This window comes from Sceloporus occidentalis, unplaced genomic scaffold (genome assembly GCF_023333645.1).
Source record: "Sceloporus occidentalis isolate IW3139 unplaced genomic scaffold, rSceOcc1.0.p SCAF_2, whole genome shotgun sequence".
NCBI lineage: Eukaryota > Metazoa > Chordata > Lepidosauria > Squamata > Phrynosomatidae > Sceloporus > Sceloporus occidentalis.
Genome location: NW_028316982.1, coordinates 165787193 through 165807994, shown reverse-complemented (window position 1 = coordinate 165807994; position 20802 = coordinate 165787193). Strand labels below are relative to the sequence as shown.

General features: G+C 39.2%; 1 protein-coding gene across 5 annotated transcripts in view; it reads left to right on the top strand.

Annotated features, from left to right (window-relative positions):
• The window catches only part of LOC149319247 (GRIP and coiled-coil domain-containing protein 2-like), a 38575-nt gene extending 21549 nt beyond the window's left edge, over positions 1-17026 (top strand). For 3 of the 5 annotated variants that reach the window (XM_089511370.1, XM_089511371.1, XM_089511369.1), the window contains 13 exons: positions 2052-2216; positions 2305-2409; positions 3295-3457; positions 4180-4280; positions 4402-4479; positions 5811-5948; positions 6768-6883; positions 7189-7365; positions 7652-7869; positions 8409-8603; positions 10161-10300; positions 11342-11543; positions 12144-14679. In XM_089511370.1, the coding sequence (XP_089367496.1) occupies positions 2052-2216; positions 2305-2409; positions 3295-3457; positions 4180-4280; positions 4402-4479; positions 5811-5948; positions 6768-6883; positions 7189-7365; positions 7652-7869; positions 8409-8603; positions 10161-10300; positions 11342-11543; positions 12144-12214 (1869 nt within the window). In that variant the 3' untranslated portion in view covers positions 12215-14679. Of the gene's footprint in view, positions 1-2051; positions 2217-2304; positions 2410-3294; positions 3458-4179; positions 4281-4401; positions 4480-5810; positions 5949-6767; positions 6884-7188; positions 7366-7651; positions 7870-8408; positions 8604-10160; positions 10301-11341; positions 11544-12143; positions 14680-16439 lie in introns of those variants that run through there. The other 2 variants (XR_016280169.1, XR_016280168.1) reach the window with 2 other exon arrangements.
• Positions 17027-20802: the final 3776 nt, after the last annotated feature.

Here is a 20802-nt window from a genome sequence, read left to right as displayed (position 1 = left end):
GTATTTGTGTTACCCAGAGCTTGCAAAAGCTACCTTTCTGGACCCAGCCAACATGATCAGGGACTATGGGGGCTGTGGCATTCTTTACCTTGCAGTGCAAATACTGAACATTTCCAAGCTCTCTCATCAGCCCACATCTTAGAAGGGAACATCTACTGGTTGGATGCTTGTAAAAGTGTCATTCATAGGATTATGCATCTGCAGAAATCTGACAGTTCATTGACACAGAACAATTTTGGTTTTCTCCTGCTGATTAATTTAATAGCCCCATGAAGATATTCTTTGGATAGTATATAGTCATTAGAAGTAGCACAGATTTATTTATTTTTAATTGGGGGGGGCGCTAAGTTGTTATGGAGATAATGTATGCGTGTGATTATTTTTTCTTTTGTGAGAGCAGTGTTTTAAAATAAATTCTGTTAAAATATTTTTAGGCAAGAGACTGTTGCACTATCTCTAGGCCACTCTAGGACAAGAAACAAATAATGAGTGTTGTAACATCTTTGTTGAATAGAGACATTGATTATTTCATTTTTTTTTCTCTTCACCTTCTTTCTTTATTTAGCTTTTGTGTGTGTCTTCAGGTTGTTTCCAATTTATGATGACCCTAGGGCAAACCCATGTGGTTTTCTTGGCAAAATTTGTTCTGACGGGGTTCACCTTTGCCTTTGTCTCAGGCTGAAAGAATGTGACTTGCCCAGGTTCACCCAGTACGTTTTCATGGCTGAGTGGGGATTCATATCCTGGTTTCCAGAGTCACAGTCCATCTCTCAAACCATTATGCCATGCTGGCTCCATTTAGCTAGCAATTTGAAATGATCCTATATTTTCATGTGAAGATCTCAAATCTTGCGGGTTCTTCCCCCTCTTTTTTAAAGAATTACCAATTTTGTAAAGATCCACGTATAATGAAAACCAAGGTCACAAATTTCTTTTCTGGCTGTCTGAATAAAATGGGCTTACAGGACTGTCTACAGTAATTTTCTTCTTTTAAATCGTTATCACAATAGGCTGTTTCTGTGTAAATTCTGGATATTATAATTTAAATTGTTTAGATTCTAACAAGGCATACTCTTTTAAAGTGAAAGCATCCCTGGGCTTAGAACCGCCAATAAAAAGAAGTTAAACGGAAAATCATGCTCTGCTTTTGAACCAAAATATTTTAAACTTGTTTTAAGCTCTACATCAAGTGTGGGAAACCTCCAGCCTTCAGCCTGCTTTCATATTTCACTTGACCATTTCAGAAGTTCAAGCTTCTTTTGAAAGTTACCTGTCCCTCTTCTGGCAGCCTGCTGCTTAAAGAGACAGAAAGGAGGGGGAAAGGATTAGGAGTAGGATATAAAAATAAAGAGTAAAGGTTTTATTGTTTCTTTATAAAGCCCCTAAACAATTCAGGACTTGGTTATCTGAGAGACCATCTTCTCCATTGTAGGTTTACTCAGTTTTTGTGGTAATCTGACTAGGCCCTCCTGGCATTGTCACATGCTCCTAGGATCTCATCAGTGGTTGTTTGGAGCAGAGTATTTAGTGTGGTGGCACCTGCAAAATGGAATGCTCTTTTCCAGGAAAGCTGACATGCTCCAACATTTATAAATATGTTAAATACGTTAAAACATTTTTTAATGCAAGCCAATCCTAATTTGTCCAACGTAACATCTGTTTCAATATCAACATAAAGATTTATTGATGTACACTGCTTTAAATTTTTTGGATCCAAGTGGTATATAAATATTTATTAAAAAATAAAGAGAAAAGAGGGGTGGCAAAAAAGCGAACACAGATACCCCACTCACTTTTGGCTCTGGCCTTAACCACCACAGTCTTTGGCTTAACAATACTCTACATGAAAACTCCTTACAGGTTATGCCCAAGAGAATCTGATCCTTGACAGAAAAAAAAACCTTGAAAAAGTAGTGTGTGTTTGGTGTTTTATTTTATTTTATTTTGCTTGCTTTACTCACATTGTAAATGATATATAGCCAAAAACTCCAATGTGCAAAATAATGGTTTCCTGTCTTAATTACATTAGTTTTTTTCATCTATCATTTTAGCAAGACCAGTGCCGCTCTGCTAATGAAGATCTCTTGGCTCGTATTGAGACTCTACAGACTAACACAAAGCTTTTAGAAAGCCAGCTATTAGAAACACAGAGATCCAAAGCAAAAGTTGATAAAGAACTTGAAGCAGAAAAACTTCTAAAAGAACAAAAAATTAAGGTAATAGTAAATGCTATGAAAGTGAAGATAACTTAAAATAAAATTGTTTCTTTTTTCTAAATGAGGAATACTTAAAATGTGTTTTCAGGACCATTCTAATGCTGTAAAAGAAGTTGAAGAACTCCAGGTACAACTCCAGAAAGAAAAGAGACATCTTCAAAAAGTGTTAGAAGAGTTGGAATTGGCAAAGAAGGTAGGCTAAGGGCTACTTTACCTTTCTGATACTGGTTTTTGGCTTATGATTATATAGTAATCATAATTTAACATGGGTCTGAAACTGATAGGCCGAATAAAGGGGCTTCTGGCCACTGTGGGGGCATAGCATTCAAATGACGCATACCCCCAAAGCAGCTGGAAGCCACACTGAGGCCACACCAAGCCTGCAAGAGCCAACCCTTTTAGGAGCGGATTTAATCCATTCCTCCCAGCTTCTGCCTTGGGGCCACAGTGGCAGCCCACTTTGAGAACGGGCCATGCAGTTGCTACAGTCCCTGGCTGATTGCAGCCAGAGTGCTTCTGCTTCATCCCTATGATTCTGGCTTTATTTGTTATTGTAATGAATCATAATATCTTTTACTTGGGCAGTATGTGGCATGTTAAATTGATATAAAGGAGAAAGGTCTACTACCAGTAGTTCAAAAGTAGTAGTATTAGGTTTACTAAAGGTAAAGGTAGTCCCTGATGTGAATGTCTAGTTATAATTGACTGTAGGGGGCAGTGCTGATCTCTGTTACTAAGCTGAAGAACCAGCGTTGTCTAAGAACTATTCTGGTAGTCATGTGGCCAGCATGACTGCACCGAATGCTGTCCCCCCCCCCCCCCCGAAGTGGTACCTGTTTAACTACTTGCATTTACATGCTTTCATACTGCTAGGTTGGCAGAAGGTGGGACTAGTGACAGGAGCTCGCCCCGTCATGCAGTACTTGGGCCTCTAACTGCCAACTTTCCAATCTTCTGATCATGGTCTTAACCACTAAGCCACCATATCCCTGCCTTAGATCTACTAGATTAACTATTATTACTAGCTGCAGTTGCATATGTTGTATGGAAATGTCACATTGAATTTTGCAATTTACAGGATGCACAGAAAAGTACATTGATGGACATGGAAATAGCTGATTATGAACGTTTTGTAAAAGAACTTAATCAGAAAATTGCTGACAAAAGCAGCAGAATTGAAGACCTTGAACAAGAGATTAAAATTCAAAAACAAAAGCAAGAAACTCTGCAGGAAGAAATCAGTGAGCAAGATACCTCTTCTCTTTGTGTTTTGGTTTGGTATATATTCTGTTATACCAAGACGACTTAATATGTATCCAGAAAGTAGAAACAAAACTGTAAAAATTAGCATCAATCCATAGATTTTGTTCCAAAGATTGAGAAAAATAGTTTACTAGACATTTCACAAATTCCCCATTTGTGGAGCAGATTACCATTCTTGATTCTTTTGTGTTCAGTGAGAAACCCTGGTTTGTGGGTATTAAAGAGAGATTTTCATATTATCCATTGAATTTGGAACACTTTTTAATCGGGGGGGGGGGGGTGGAGGGGTGAAGGGGAGCCTTAAAATGAAAATTAATTTAACTGCTCTAATGTTCTAGCATAATCTCAATTTAAATCCGAACTATACTACAGAAATAATCCACTTTGAGACCATTTTAACAGCCCTGGCTGAATGCTAGGGAATTCTAGGGACTGTAGTTTTGTGAGACATTTAGTGTTTTCTGTCAGAGAATTCTAGTGTCACGATAAACTACAGTTCCCAGGATTCCCTAGCACTAAGCAAGGGCAGTTAAAGTGGTCTCAAACTGGATTATTTCTACAATGTGTTTTGGACCTTAATTATTTTTCTCCTTTCCTAAACTTGAAGAATATGAGAAGAAGAAGAAAAATCTATTAATGTTTCACAAAATTCCTACTTCTTGCTGTGTAACTAATCCATATTACTTTCTTTGTTTTATAGAGTCATTTCAGGGTACTATACAACAGTATGAGGAAAAGAATACCAAGATTAAACAGCTACTGGTGAAAACAAAAAAAGAATTGGCAGATTCAAAGCAAGCAGTAAGTCTCAAAGCTTTTGTTATGTGTTCTGCTTTTCTTTTTTTCTTTGGGTAAAATGATAATCATATGTTGTTGTCTTCTATGATATGATAAATTATTCAAAATAGCTCTTTTTTCTCAGGAAAATGAACTACTTAGACTTCAAGCATCATTAAAAGGAGAATTGGAAGCAAGTCAGCAGCAAGTGGAAGTTTATAAGGCAAGACAATGTTTCCTTTTTGTTTTAGTGAGAAAGCATTATATCTGACAGAGTGGTAGCTGAAGGTATGGCTTGATATTATATCTATAATCAGTTTGTACTCTATGTGCCATCTGCCATCTGCCTAGTCATTCTGCTTATATTTATGTAAATCGTACGGAAGTTAAAACTTCTGCCATGAATAGGCTGCAGTCCTAGTCTCAGTTTTTTATTAATAAGGCCCTGTGAACTCAATAGTCTTAACTTTTCAATACATGCTAAAAACAGATGTATTTCCCATGAAGAGGGAAGGAATATCCTAAGTGTGTATTGTCCGATTCCTTTTTCCATAGACAGAAACGAATAAGCCTATTGAGGGCGTTGGATAAGCAGGGCAACTCTTCTTACAATGCCAGTCTTCATTTCTGCCTTCTTTCCATACACACACATTTCTCCTCACTCCACTTTGATTTTATTTCCATAACCAAAATGGGAGCTTCAGTTATAGAAAACTAATTAAGCAAACATACATAGAGCACAAATCTGTGACCACTACAAAAATATCAAAGTGCAGATAACAGTTAGTGTAGATGAGCCAACCAAATTAAGTATTACTAAATACAGTTCGTTGCTAGTGGAAGAAATGGAGTAGGTGCTTGAGGTTTCAAATGGAATTTGTCGTAGTCGTTTAACTGGATCATCCAAAATACAGTCATCTAAATGGAAATAAAATCACACTGAAAATTGAATTCGCACAGAGAACCAGAAGCCCCGTTCCACACTAATTGGTTATAATGGTCATTTCACTCATGTTTCCTACATGAGTGTAGCGGGGGAAGTACAATGTATAAAATTAGTTTATCTTATTCTATGTGTACATGTGTTGAGAAGCTGCAGTGAATTCCAGTTGCATACCGTGGTTAGTACTTGGATGGGAAAGTACTAACGAATACCAGGTGCTGTAGGCTATATTTCAGAGGAAGGAATTGGCAAAACCACATCTGAGTAGTCCTTGCTGCAAAAAAACCCTATGAAATTCCCATTCTGTTCATGAAAATAAAATCATAACAAAACACTGTTGTTGTGAGAAATCAGCAAGCAACTTGAAGGCACATAGTGACTACTTGAAGCTTCCTTTTCTACACTTCTGTGACAAATTCTCAGTTGGCTTTTCAGATTCACATAACAGTAGATGTAGTACCATTTTTTGCCACAACCATGCTATTGCCACAAGGAAATGGAGTACCTTGCAACTTGTAGTGAAATAATGTAGTATTTATTCTGCTTTCCAAGAGAAGTATTAATATCCACAGCTAAATTCTAAACTTACTGAAATAAATGTCCTTTTGTAGATTCAGTTGGCTGAGATAACCTCAGAAAAACACAAAATTCAAGAACACCTGCGGACTTCCCTAGAGCACCACCAGCGGGTTCTGAATACTTATCAGCAGAAATTGACAGCTTTCCAAGAAGAGTGCAGTGCAGCAAAGGTATTTTCTGTTAACAGTAGACCAGTAGAGAGCTGAAGTGGCAGAGCTTTCTACATGTTCACCTTTATAAGCATATATTCTAGCCCTGGTCCAAGTTATATTTTCAATTATAGGTTCTTCATAACAACAGGTAACAAAAGATAGGTAGTACTTCCCAGAAGGATGTTTTCAAGAGCAGATGGGAAACAAGCCATGAGAAGACTTCAGTCTGTTGCTGAGAACATTTGTGCTATGGCAATCCTTGTATGGATACACAAAAGCTAAATGAATGATATCCTGCTATTGGAAAACGCTTTTGTATGCTTTTCACAACTCTTCCCAAAATTTAATATAATATTTCCCCCCTTCTCATTTGCTTTTGCAAAACAGAGTGAGTCAGAATCTGATGTAATTCTATTCAGGCACTTGGTTGATGTGATTGTAGGAGAGAATGACTTATGACAGGTAGATATGTCATGACTTGTGAGGTTTCTGGCCAAGGTTGCATTATAAATGTTATATATAGTAGTTGTTTACACATTGATTGCAAAATAACTTCATAATTATTCATACATTAAAAGTATATCTGGAAATCATGAATAATGTTGATGCTGTCTTTGAGGCAGAAGTGTTTTTACTCTCATTCTGATAAAGTGCATCTTGATAATTTTGTAACAGCCTATCATTGAGGTAGGAATGTAGTCTTGTTCTGTTTAAAAAAGTATACAGGTGAATGTATGCCTACAAATGGACCCCAGGTAAATGGAGTATGTAAGTCTTTGTAAAATATATTCTCCTTTAACAGAGTTGACTACCTTCTCTCCCACTATGTCATTGCAGGCAGAACATGCTGCTGTTACCTCTGAATTTGAGAGCTATAAAGTCCGTGTACATAATGTTTTAAAACAGAAAAACAAAAGTTCCCAATCTGACACTGATGTGACAAAACAAGAAAGGTAAGTGTTGCATAGTTGGTTGGCTTGGTCAATGCTGTTTTGAATCAAAATTACCTTGCAAAGATCGGTTTCCTGCCTGAAAGTCATTGCACAGTGGAGCTAAGACATACTTAATTCACATGCAATGTAGGGCACCATTCCGTTTTCTAATTCTAAGATACAGTTCTTTTATGTTGTTATACCATTCAAATAATAGTAGTATATGACTAAATCCAATGAAATACTGAAGAATTTGGTTTTGCGGTCTATTAGTGGTCACTAAAAGATTCAGAAACAGGTGTTTGCAAATATTTTCTTCCTTTTAGAGAACAAATGGAAAAGGTAATGGACCAACTAAAGATCAAATTACAAGACACTCAGCATAACTTACAAATTAATGTAACTGAACTGCAGGCATTACAATCTGAACATGACACCCTGCTGGAAAGACACAATAAAATTCTTCAGGAAACTGTGGCAAAAGAAGCAGAGCTCCGAGAAAAGTAAGTTGCTGTGCTATGTAAATCATACTGTTGTGCTTGCAAGTGGTATTTGATCTTAGAATATTGTGTGTGAATGGATCATTTAATCATAAAGGGCCAGAGCTACCATGTGATAGATATTGCTGTTGGGGGGGGGGGGGGGGAGGCAGATTCAGTACACTCTTGAAATCCTCCCAGACTGGCAGTAGTAACTTTAGAGGTTTCTGTCACCATTGCCTCTTGCTTTCTCAAGGTACTGTAATTTTTGTATACTAATGTCGAAACTTGGGCTTGGGGGGTCTTCTAGGCTCTGCACAGTACAGTCTGAAAACATGGTGATGAAGACAGAACATGCACAGATTGTGAATCAGCTGACAGCCCAAAATGAAGCTCTTAGGAACAGCTTCCGTGATCAAGTCAGACATCTACAAGAAGAGCACAGGAAAACAGTGGAAACATTACAACAGCAACTATCCAAAGTAGAAACTCAGCTATTTCAACTCAAAAGTGAAACAAACACCAAAAGTAAGCTACTTTCCATTTACTAAAAAGTTAGTGTTCATCTGAAGCCACTTATTAACTGTTAACTCACTTCTACTTATGACTCTCTTTACACCAAACACACATATCTTAGGGTAGTATCTAATGGTGGCATTCCATTGGCAGAACAGCAAGAGCCAATGCAACTTGCAGGGGGCTGGGACACCGTAGAGCAGCGATGTCCAAACCCTGGCCTGCCAGGTGTTTTGAACTACAGCTCCCAGAAGCCTCAGTCACCTTGGCCAATGGTCTGGGATTCTGGCAGCCAGAGTTTGGACATCACTGCCCTACAGTGTCAGGTTTCAGGTGGCATGGAGGACTGAAGGATGGGAGGAGAGTTCTCCCATAACCACCCACAGAATGTTGGATTTCATTCCTATTTTTAAGGTGAATTTAGAAGTAAATTGGGGATATTCTGGTATAAATCATTATTTTTTAATTTTACAATACTTGTTGAACTCTCATATACAGTAGTAATAATTTTCTTGTATAAAGGGTTTATTTTCTAGTGGTTTGTCTTTTAGGCCCTCCTGCTTCCAGCCTACCAGCGAAGAACTTGCGAGAACGGAAGAACACCGACCTTCCTCTTCTTGACGTCCACACTGTAGCTAGGGAGGAGGGTGAAGGAATGGAAATGACTGACACAGAGTCTGTATCATCTACTAGTACCCACATACCATCCTTAGAACAGCTTCTTAATACGCCAGAAACAAAATTCGGTAAGGAATGTTTCTCAGATGACCATGTGTTCAATTGTGTTTTGTGCCTGTCCTAATTCAGAATTGATATTGCTTAATAGTTGTTGTTGTTGTTGTTTTTTGGGGGGGGAGTTATAACAGATTTTTATTTATGATTCCCAAATGGTGTGTTTGAAGTTACTATAACTTACCTACTAATAGCATTTCATGTAATGTCTTATAAGAGTCTAAAACAAAACAGGTGAGTTATTAGGGCAGGCTAATGGTGCATAATGGATATTTTCTTCTGAATCTCCGGGCCACAACAAGTCTCAGAAGAAATGACTGCATTAGTAGCTAGTTCCCCAACCTTTCTGATTCGCAGAGCCTAAAGGCTCCATAGAGCACAGGTTGGGAACCACTGTGATAGACCATCAAAGGCTGTGGCTTCCTTATCTGAACTGCCATGCTGATTTCATATTTTTGGTTGCTGATGGCAGGTGCATCAAGACTGCTTGTGGTCCTTGAGATGTTGGACTGCAACTCCCATCAGCCCTAGCCAGTATAGCTATTATGTTTTATGCTGGGAGTTATAGCCCAACAATATCTGAAGCAGCACAGGTCACTTATTATGGCAACAAAGGCATCTACAAGCCTCTCTCAATCTGCAGATGTTCTAACTGGCACTCTTCTGAATATTTGGGCCATTGAAAATCATGGAGGAGAGTGAAGCCAACATCAAAATGGTTGTCAATGTAGCCAGATGTTAGTCCCTGAAATGACAGGCCTTTTTCACAATTGCTTGAAGCTAGAAGACACACTGGGATGAGTAGAGGTATTAAGGAATCTGTTCTCTGTTCTCAGAGGGTCCTAATTATGATGGAGCAGCCTACTCTTTTATATGTTTCTGCAGCTCTTAAGGCACAATTGGATTGTTTCTTGGCATCTGAAAAAGTTAAATGTGGGTTTTTTGTTGTTTTTAACATAATTGAGACAACAGGTGGGATGGAATCATCACCAACTAGACAAAAAGACAAGAAGTCTGAGAGTGAATGGAAGGACTGCAATAATTATTCATAAATACCTGATATATTTTGGAGTAGATCACTAAATCCAAATGCCCAGGACTTTTCTACTTTCTTGTAATAAAAGCCTCAGTCAGAGTTTTAGTGTATTTTAGCACACATAATCAGCTAATTTAAACACAATTACATACTAAGTTATTTCCATTAATCATTGAACATTGTTTTTCTACTTCCTTTTTATTTTTACACAGTTACAATTCACCTGCATTTTATTTTTCTGTAATTTTGGTAAATGACTCATTTGGACTAATGGCTAATTCTGTAAGCTTCAGCCTCAAGGGAATGGCTACTGTTGTATAGGGTAATGGATTAAAAGCTATTGCAAGTGTATGATTTGTTTGTTTTAAATCTGAAAAGGTCCTGAAAAGGCATTATTCACGAAAACATGGAAATGAAAGAGATGGCTCTAATTTGGATTTTTAGTAGAAGTGGGAAAATGGATAATATTTGCTAGCAACCACAAGAAACAGTACTTCTGTTAAATTTTAAATCTCATTTTTGTGACCAATTTTAGAACCTCCACAGTGGGAAGCAGAGCTCACAAAAGAACAATTGATCCAGAAATTAAATACCACATCAAAGAGTGCTGATCATTTAAATGGGTTGCTTCGTGAATCAGAAGCAACCAATGTAATTCTAATGGAACAAATAAAGGTTAGTAGTTGTGTGTGTTTTTCAAACTCATCTTATGGTATGTGTGTTTTTCAGATGTTCTTTACCAGGTCCAAAAATCTTGCTACAGATCTTGTAAATGTAATACGTTCCTTGTTCCCACAAGCATTCCTTTGTGTGCTTGCTCATAGGTTCTCGCAGGAGATGGTGTCTCATGATCAGTTCTCAGCATTTTTCTGGGAACAGATAAAGGCCAGGGAACAGAAGCCTGGGAAAGCCAAGGCAAATAATTAAATATAAATTAACAGAAAATAGAAAGATGAAGCATGAAGACTTAACAAGGAGAGAAGTCCAACCCCTTGCCTTCATAGGCTGTGATGCCCCGCTCACCAAAAATAAAACATAATGCTTAAGCCCTACTACCAGATGTACCTCAACCAGAGGGGAAAGCTAGCACTCACAGAATACCTTTTTGATTCTTGCTCATGGAATAGCTCACTGAAAGTACCTTTCCAAGATCTGCTTGCTTTCTCCCCTTACAGATGCTGTTGGAAGGGATTGTTTATGCTTTACCTATTGAAGTAGCTGTAGCTATCTGATGTAGTGGACTGACATTTCTTTTTCCAGCACACCAGAGACTGGTACCATATTTGCTACAGTTGTTTATGCCTTTCCTAAAAGCTCTCCAGAAACCAACAGCTGATGGTTCATAGGCTTACACTAGTCCATGGGCCACCACTTTTGAGTAGCACTGTCTTAGTTGACATTGACTTTCTCCCATTGCTTTAATCTTTTAAAGGATCAGTTCCCTCTGCTATATCATTCCCTGAGAAGGAATTTAACTGGGCGAACTAACCTAATTCTATTCTTTCATTGTATTGTGCCATACTTTGATTGTGTGTTCCTGCATGGCAGGAGGTTGGACTGAATGGCCCTGGTGGTCTCTTCCAATTCTGTGATTATACATTCAATCAATTGCTGCAGATCACTGCATGTTTGATCTCCTTATGCTTTTTGTCTAATAGGCTTTCTTGGTATCTACACATCCAGCTATGATTCTGTTTCTTTGTTTTTCATCTTCAGCTTCTTAAAAGTGAAATAAGGCGTTTAGAAAGGAACCAAGAACGAGAGAAATCTGTTGCCAATCTGGAATATTTGAAGAATGTCCTGTTACAATTTATATTTCTAAAGTCAGGCAGCGAAAGAGAGAGACTTCTTCCTGTCATAGATACCATGTTGCAGCTGAGTCCAGAAGAGAAAGGAAAACTTGTTGCAATTGCTCAAGGTACATGAAGCTATTTTGCTACCTTCATTAAGAGGAAGGAAAGTTGTGAGATAGATTGAAGTAAGGGACCAGCTTCAAGAAATTTAGTTCTCTTTTAACCTCTGAAGCCATTCACACCATTGCTAATGGCAAAACCTAAAGCATTTAACCATAGGTGCTGTGACTATGTTTGTAACTCAAAGCAGAGTGCATTAATATTGAGTACATGTTTAGTCTAGAGACTGGAGCATGGTTTTAGGTATGGAAATCTTTGTTCAACAGTTGAAAATCGGGAATGGGCAGCTTGTGGTACACCAGATGTTGCCAAACCGTATCTCCCATTGGCCCTAACCACTTAATCAATGGAAGTTTTAGTCCAGTATCACCTGCAGTGCCACTTGGTGTTTATTTGCTTGGTGACTTTGCAAGACAGCTCACTTGGAAATGTTTGCTGCTTCTTGCTGAGATATGCCTTTCATAGGCAGTGCCTCCAACGTGCATCAGGTTTCATACGTTAAGGCATAATGAATGCACTGACAGTCAAATCATGCTTTCAACTCTTTGCTTTAAATCTCTTGGCTGTTATTTAAAGGATGTTTGTATTCTTGGTCTTTTTCTAAGGTGAAGAGGAGAGCACATCACAGCCATCTGGGTGGGCATCATATTTGCACAGCTGGTCTGGACTCCGATAATATTCTATACTTATTGAAACATTCAGAATCTGGAATTGCACTGGGAGGAACACTGAAGAATGAACCATATATGTGTGTAGCAAGGGTAACTCTTGTTGATTCTTCTATTGATTATTTTATATCTGATTTTGACTTAATATCTGGAGAATAATATACCAGTAGTCTGGGTGCAGATTCTCTCCTCTGTTTATTTTGCTATAGGTGTAGGAACTCTGATGCAGCTATTCAGGTTTCTTTTATTCAGGTTCCCTCTCCCCTATTAGAGGAGGCAGATTAGTACACATATCCTCTTCTGTCTTTGAAGCCCCTTCCCCTGGAAATGAGTCTGTAAGTTTGCACATAGAAAATTTTGTAACTACCTTGGAACTCTGGATGTTGTAGTATCTCACTTCAGGAAACATATTTTTTTTATTTGTCTAAAAAAGGTGAGCTATGCAATTTAGTGATCAGTGATAAGGATAAACTCAATTCATAAATCCAAACATACGATTTTGATTTTCTTTTCTTCCTCAGCATTGGTCCTTTAATGCCCCTCCCCCCACATCACATAAATATTTTACTTAGCAAGGTACCTGAACACATTCTTTTCGACTTGCTTATTCATCTCAAAGCAAGAGACAAATACAAAAATGAAGTCTTTGGCTGTCTGCCCTACATTCAATTTATTCAACACTAGGAATGTTGCCAAACTTACTTAGTGATTCCTCCAGCTAATAAGGTAATGTCTAGTGCATAGGACATTGCTGTGTCAGATCCTTCAGAATGTGTACTAAATCATTAGTTAATAAGTACTGGAGACAAGCTGCTTTAATAACTTTAAAAACAAAGCAAAAAGCTTCACATAAAGTGTAATAGGGCATTGTGTTCTGATGCTTAAACACCTATTGACACAATTGTATTAGTCTAGTCATAAGGGCTAAAGATAGAGTGGAGGAGATCAAGTAATAGAATAGCTTGATGTAGGTTGTGAATCTTAAATGGAATGAGTAGTAGTCATCAGTTTGAGCGCTTTGTGAAAACAAGCAGGAGTGTTAAACGTCTAGTTATATGCTTGATCTCTGAACCTTGATTCAGCATTTCATCTCTCTTCATATAAAATGGAGATGCAGAAGTGTATAGAGCAAGATCCAGATTTATTCATACAGTAGACCAAGGATGGGAATCGTGTAGCCTTCCAGATATTGAACTGAAGCTTCCAACACTTGTTGTTTTTAGCTATGCTGTCTGCAGCAGCTGGGACTTGCAGTTCAACAGCATCTGGAGGGCCACACATTAGCACTGCTGGAGTGGACTTACTGAAATTTAGTCATGAGTAATGTAAGTCTCATTTTTTTCAGTGCACCTACTTAAACATAACTAAGGCTAGATAGATCTAACAACTGTTTGCACAGTACTTTCTGCTTTCTCCTGCTTTCCCACATATGCTAGGAGTCATATTCCTTCCTCACACCAATACATGAATTGGATTGAGAAAAAGGAAATCTGGATGAAATTGTTGGTCAGCTGATTAAGTCAGAACTGCTTCTTTGAAATTGCTTTTATGCAGTGGAGTGGAGATTTCAATGTATATTCATTGATGCTACTTACAAACTCATTCCAATGCAGTCAAGGTACAAGTGACTACTTAGGGCAGTTACTCATTCGCATAGATAAAAAGACTTGTTAAGGAAGTGCTAGTAACTCAGAGAAGGAATGTAAATGGCAAATCTAGTGTAGAGGTATTTAGGAGTCTTTTGTCTAGGCTAATAAACGTGTTTTGTAATCCACTACTTGAACACGTATTTTCAGATACAAGAATAGCATAGCAGACTACACTAGGTCTTTCAAGTGTAACATGAAACCATAAACTTGCAGCTACTGCTAATCCACCAATTTAATTTTTACTATCTGTTATATTGATCTACCTTGAAAACAACTGGAAGGTGAGCTCATTTTAGGCATATGAAACCTTTTAAGTATTTGTCATCAGTAATGATAAGTGTACAATTTAATTTATTATATCAGAAATGTCTTTGTGCCACTTTTATAGCACAGGCAGTAAGGAGAGGATATCTGATTTATTGCAGCATCTGTAATTGTCGTAGACGCACAGCGACATCTGCACTGACTTTTCAAAATACAGCCATTTTACCTTTTGTCATCAAGTGTTAATTTCACTGCAAGCAATGTTACTGGAATTTCTTTTTTTAAATCCTACAAGGATAGCGCCGAGGGTCAGATATTCTGGGATATGTCCTGTCATATACTTCTTCATGTTTAAACTCAGCAGGAAAATATCTTTGCACTTTCTTTAAAAGTTCACTTTTCCTGAAGTGGTACCTGAACACTGGCTACTGATGGAAAATAATTTCTCTGTCTGCACAATATTGTTAAGAAGCTGTGACAAAGCAAACATTTTGTCTTTTTAGTCATTTCAAAGCCTGTTTTATTGTTCCAAACTGTGAATAAATTATGCATATAGTTTAGTTTTGTTACTTTACAATTTTAAATGTATATTCAGTATATTGATTAAAATACTATACTTGCAAATGTAACATTTTAACATGCTCTAAACAACCTTTTACTACACAGAAAGTTTAGAAATCTGGGCAACGGGTGGAGAATTCAGATTAAAATGAAAAGTACAAAACTTTTTGTAAATCATGTGTTCTCTGGATAACCAAAGGGGGAATCTATCACATATGGTTTTACCCCCATGTACCAACAGCTCAAGGCAGGATTCTAAAAATTTTTCTTCCTGCACTCTGAACTCTTACCTTTTAAAACCCCAAAGGCTTAGAATCAAACTGTTTTGGTCCCTTCATGGATGTTGCAGGAAGACATTCCAGACCTCATTTATTCTGGGTGGGTAAGGAAGTCTCTGCTGTAGACCTCCACTGCTGTGTCTCCTCTGCCCTTAGTGAATGATAGACACATGCAGGGGATGGTTGAAAGAATGTTTTGGACCCAAATCCCCTTCCTTCCCTCAGTAGAGTGGGATGAGAGGAATATTCCAGCCCTAGAATTCCTTTTAGCTACTGCTCAGATTTCTTCTGCCCTGAATGATACATCCTCCACTTCCCATTTCCCAGTTCTATTAACTGTTTTCTGAAAGTTAATTAGGACTAGATTGGTATTTTGAAATAGTTGCATTTTTTCCTGCTCATTGAACTGTATGCTAGACTTCCACTTTGGAAAGAATAGAAACAAACATAAATGAACTCTGTCCCTCCCTCTCCCCACTGAGAGCTTCAGGGAGATAGAGGATGAGCCAAAAATCCCATTGTTACTGCTGGTATCACATTGGTTTTTAGACTTTGTGTTCAGATTCCCAAGTGGAGAAACTAGAGTTTGTCCATTTTTTTGTTCTAGATTATTACATCTGTTTCTAAAGCAAAGGGAGGGTACTGTCTACCCCTCACAGTAGTTTTGGATTGCAGCTCTTATTAGCCCTAGCCAGTACTGTCAAAGTTGAGAGAGGAATGGAGTTGTAGTCCAGCAACTTCTGGAGAGCTACATGCGCTCCATATCAGTTCTAAAGAGTCAAATTAAATTTTCCCAACAAAGGTGCAAAATCCTGATGAGAGATACAATCTGGTCTTTATTATAGTTTAACTGTCCATGCTACAGTAACAAATATAGAAGAGCAGATGTGACTTTTCATTGTGTTAGGACAGCTCAGTAACTCAATACATTATGGTTTGCACTCCTTCTAGGGTCCAGTTCTCTACAGTAGACAATATGAATGCTGCAAAAAAGGAGGGGACAATTATTGAATGTACATTTAGTCATTTCAGCTACAGGATCCAGACATTAAAACACTGCTCAGGGCACTGGAAAAATATCTGTTGGTGTATTATCTCCAATTTTTTAATTATCCATGACAAATTCAGACTTGAACAGATAGAAAGAACATTTGTTGGAATGACAGGAACAAAGAACTTGTTAAATGTGCAGAGGCTAAATGGATTGGAAGCATTGAAAATAGGAAGCTGAGAACACATCTGAGTCATATTCTACAATTAAATCAGAAAGTACAAGATTTAAATGATAGTGGTTTCAAACCATAGATGGATTTCTGAAGTATACTTTGGTATTTTCTGCTCTGGAGTGTTAGTTGTGAACTATTGTTGTTGGATTTTTTTCTTCTTAAGATTCCTAATAGTTGTGTGGCATTGATTTCTGTCTTCTAGGTAAGGTTGTTGCCTTGAATCCATATACTTAAAGCTTAAAATCTTTATTGCAGTGGTTCTCAAAGTGCAGAGTGCAAGACTTGGGCAGCAGAAAAATGTTGCTTAAGGCAGGGAGGGGAGGCATAAGACTAAGAGGCTCCGATCCTGTCGTCTCCTCTGTTTCCCAAACTTTTTGTGTTCTGGAGGGGAAGAGAAAGGAGTGTACTTTGAGCAGCTGCTGCCTCTGTCTAAGCGAAGAAGAGAAAGTGACTGGGGAAATATTCTGGATCATGGCCTCTTGTTGGGCCCACTCCAAGCTGCTGCCAGCCCAGAGCTGCCACTACTTCTTCTCCTGACCCGTCCCAGTCCCAGTTCTCAGGACAAGACACTGTTACAGCCTAAACTAGCAGGTCTGCTGAGTCCAGGACACCCCCGGCACACATCAACTAAAGAAGAGCCAGCATCTACCCACCCACCTATAATGGCCCTCAGGACCTCTTTTTGAGCTGGCAAATTTCCGAATAAGGGTCACAGTGTGCAGTTTCCGCAGCCCTGATCCAGCGCTGAAAGGGGCAGCAGGATGCTGCTCTACTGGGGCTGTCTGTTTTGCCCCTTAGAATCACTGCTGTGTCTATGAGAACATGATAATTAAATGTATTGTTTTTGTTTGTGAGTCATCCACATAATATCACTAGTGGGAAAGAACACAACAATACTTGATTAGTAGTCTACTCTTGAGGATTCTGTTTTCTGTGTAAATGATAAGTACCTTAGATGCACAGAACTTGGGAGGGTGGTATGATAAATAGCATCTCTTCTGGCTATTTCAGCTAACTGGCTGAAATCAAATACATAAGGATCAGATAGAACCTTGGCAACAAATCAAAAAGGAAGTCACAGTGTCAGATACAAAATGTAATCTTGCTTTATTTTGGCTCAGCACAGGAAAATAAATCATTCTACAGTGCACAGTATTTTGGGAAACAACAGATGAATCTGCTAGAAGCAGTTGCTGCAGATACAATGTGAAACTATAAAAAGTATGGATAATGGAATGTTGGATTCTATAACTAAAGATCTAACTATATGATCCTTGTTGAATATTGTTTTTATGTATTAGCAAAGTGCAGAAATTGGAAAAAGACCAAATATACTAGTATTCAGGGGAAGAGGAAGAGGATGATGTCCCATTTGCAGTGCAGTTGTCAGTGACACACACAGGCTGCACTACTGATGAAATAATTCAGTTTGACTCCATTTTAACCACCAAGGCTTAACGCTATGGAATTCTGAGAATTGTAGTTTTGTGGGACATCTCTGCCAGAAAATTCTGGTGCCACAATAAACGTCTGGATCTTAATCCACCCTGGCAGTTTAGAGGCTTAGAAAGCCTGTTTCTTACAGTTAAGTGTTATGAGGAAACTATCTCACAGAATGATTAATGTTCAAGGGAAGACTATTACAGAAGTTATCCCTTTTATTAAGAAGTATTTTTGTTTCTGGATCTTCTTTCAGCTGTTAAAGAATCCTATTTGTATGTGCTATAACCCTTGAAGGTTTATATTTGGACTGGAACTCAAGTCATGTTAACATCTCCTGGCCTCTTATCTGTCAGGATCACAGTCTTGAACTCGAAAGTGGAAACAGAACAGCACTGAGAGCTTTTCTACTTTGTCAATACAAAACTCACTGGAGAAAACATCACTTTGCAAAATTTGCTTTAGGCTCTCTAGCTAGTAGTACTATTTTTTTTTCCACATACAAGGTGGCATTACAGCAGATGGGGTTCAGGAGTGTAATCACCAGTGTCATGCCCTTAAGGGAAAGGGGTGACTAAACTCTGTCTGAAGACCATATTGCGTGCTGGAATATACCAAGTGTTTCTCCCCTGGCTCCAACAAATAGTATGCAGCTATAGGACACTGGCACTGCATCTACTTCACCCTTCTAGCCCTAGGATGAGTAAGACCATAGCTTAAAAATTCTGTCACCACCAAGCATAGGCTCTGGTTCCTAAGCAGCAGTTGCTTCACTTTGGCTGATTTTATCATGTACTTTGAGCAGGAATAAACAGAATAGCTGGAAGACATATTGGGCATATGACTTGTCATGGTGTGTGTGTGCTCTGGGATATCCCCAAAGGACTAGTTGAATCATGCAGGAGCCAGACTATTGATATATGTAATGCGCCCCCCCCTGCCCCCCATGACTCAACTATTCCCGCATATGGAACTGCTATTGCAATGTCTGGTTCTGTGCTGGTTTCAAACCAGGGAGTTTCTGTATATGAGGTCACTCTTCCACCCATTTTAGGCTCTCCTTGCAGTCAATATGTTTCTAGTGAGTATGGGGCTGTGCAGACTGTCCCTGAAGGGGCGGCCTGCAGCCACCTCCATCCTTGCCAGATAAGGCCGCGACAACCACACACTGCAAAAATCATCTAGACTCAGCGCCAGAGGAGTGCCGTGATGCTGCACGCTGTGTTGTGTGGTGTGCAGCATCACACTGACCTGGGGGCATAGTTGGGCATGCATCATGTAGACGCCCCACCCCGACTCTGCTCCCACGTGGGCCAAAGATGCCGGTCTACACAGAACTTCTCATTGAGATTTTGGCCTGGAGGAGGACAAATGTCCCACGACCTTCACGTTTTGCTACAGTAAGTAGCATGGGTTAGATAAGGATGTACATGACTTGGCCAAGCAATCTCCTTACGTCAGTGTCGCACTTGATTTAAGAAAGCGTCTTAAGCATTTATACATTTTATATGAAATAGATAATGGTTAGTATCTCTTACACACACACACACCTTACTCTGAAACCACAATATTTTACTTCTGAGGAAAGCCACCACTCCAAGGGAAAGAGACAGTTCCACCCTTCCCAGTTCCATCCTGCCTTGGCTGGATACAGGACAGCGCTCCAGCTAATCTTAGATAAATTGTGGAATTGGTTCAGATTTAAGCTCCCTGCATCGCCTGAGTCTTCTAAATACCTCAGTAGTCAACATGGAGTGGATATGCATGCCTAACTCTTTTGGACCATGTTCCACACTGGTTTCTTTATTCAACACATTTACTACATAAAGTCATCAGAGGTAGTGTGTTGTGTGACTTCAGGTTGTTTCCAACATATGGCAACCCTTTTATGGAGTTTTCTTGGCAAACATTTTTTAGATGGTGCTTGCCTTTGCCTTCTTCTGTGGCTGAACATGTGACTTTCCCAAAGTCACCCAGTGGATTTCATGGCCAAACAGAGATTTGAAACAACCCATTCCCACTGAGCTATTTGTGCTGGATGGAACTGGGCAGATTCGGATCCTCCCCCTCCTGAATCCCTCTGGAATCAAGTGCCCACTAATTTACCTTATTCGGGGTAATTTATCCCTGAATGCCATTGCAGCCCTTTTGGAGAGAGTTCACATTTGTGGAACCGGTTTAAAATGAAGGCTCCTCTGCTGTCAAATCAAATTCACTTCTGCTTTACTCAAAGGTGACGTTTCCTACAGCAACTGGCCAAGCGGATGGGTGCTTCCGCCCCCCCCCCCTTTGTTTAAAAAAGCTGGCGGCAGAATGCGCATATGCTGCCAAATTTAAAAACCTCCAGGTGTGTGTATTGTGTGTAAACATTCACTCTTGTATCAATTTGCCAAATTGAAAGGGAAACATTTGCAACATTTGCATTGTAGCATTCGCATTTTAAAATAATAATTAAAAAAGACTTGCAAAGTGAGGCTGCTGTTTCAGGAGCAAGCAAATGAAAGGGAAAGTAGCACAAGCAGACACACATTCCATCTATATTGTAGCATTCGAATATTAAAATAATAATAATAATAATAGCCTCTTGCAGAGTAAACATATGTAACATTCGCATTGTAGCATTCGAATATTGAAAGCAAAAGTGAGGCTGCCGTTCCGGGAGCAAGCAAATGAAAGGCAAAGTAGCACAAGCAGTCACACATTCTATTTGTATCACCCTGTAGCAAAATGCATGCACATAGTCTGTCAAAAATAAAAAATAAAAAGAGAGAGATAAAGCTGCCTGGTGTGAGAGGGAGGCTTGTTCCGTTCTGTGACCTCCCTCTGACCTACTCTGAACTTGACCCTTTCTCCGGCTCCTTCCTCTTGCTCCGTCAGTCACCCAGATTGCCCTTTGCACCCTTCCTCTGGCTCCTTTGCTCCGTCAGTCACCCCTATTGCCCTTTGCATCCTTCTTCTGGCTCCCGTCACCCCGATTGCCCTTTGCATCCTTCTTCTGGCTCCCGTCACCCCGATTGCCCTTTGCATCCTTCCTCAGGCTCCCGTCACCCCGATTGCCCTTTGCACCCTTCCTTTGGCTCCTTCATCATCATCCTCCTCCTCTTTCATGAAGGGGAGAAATGTTTGGCCCTCTGCCCTCCCTCTGCCCTAAATCCTTCCCTTGAACTTGCTCCGATCA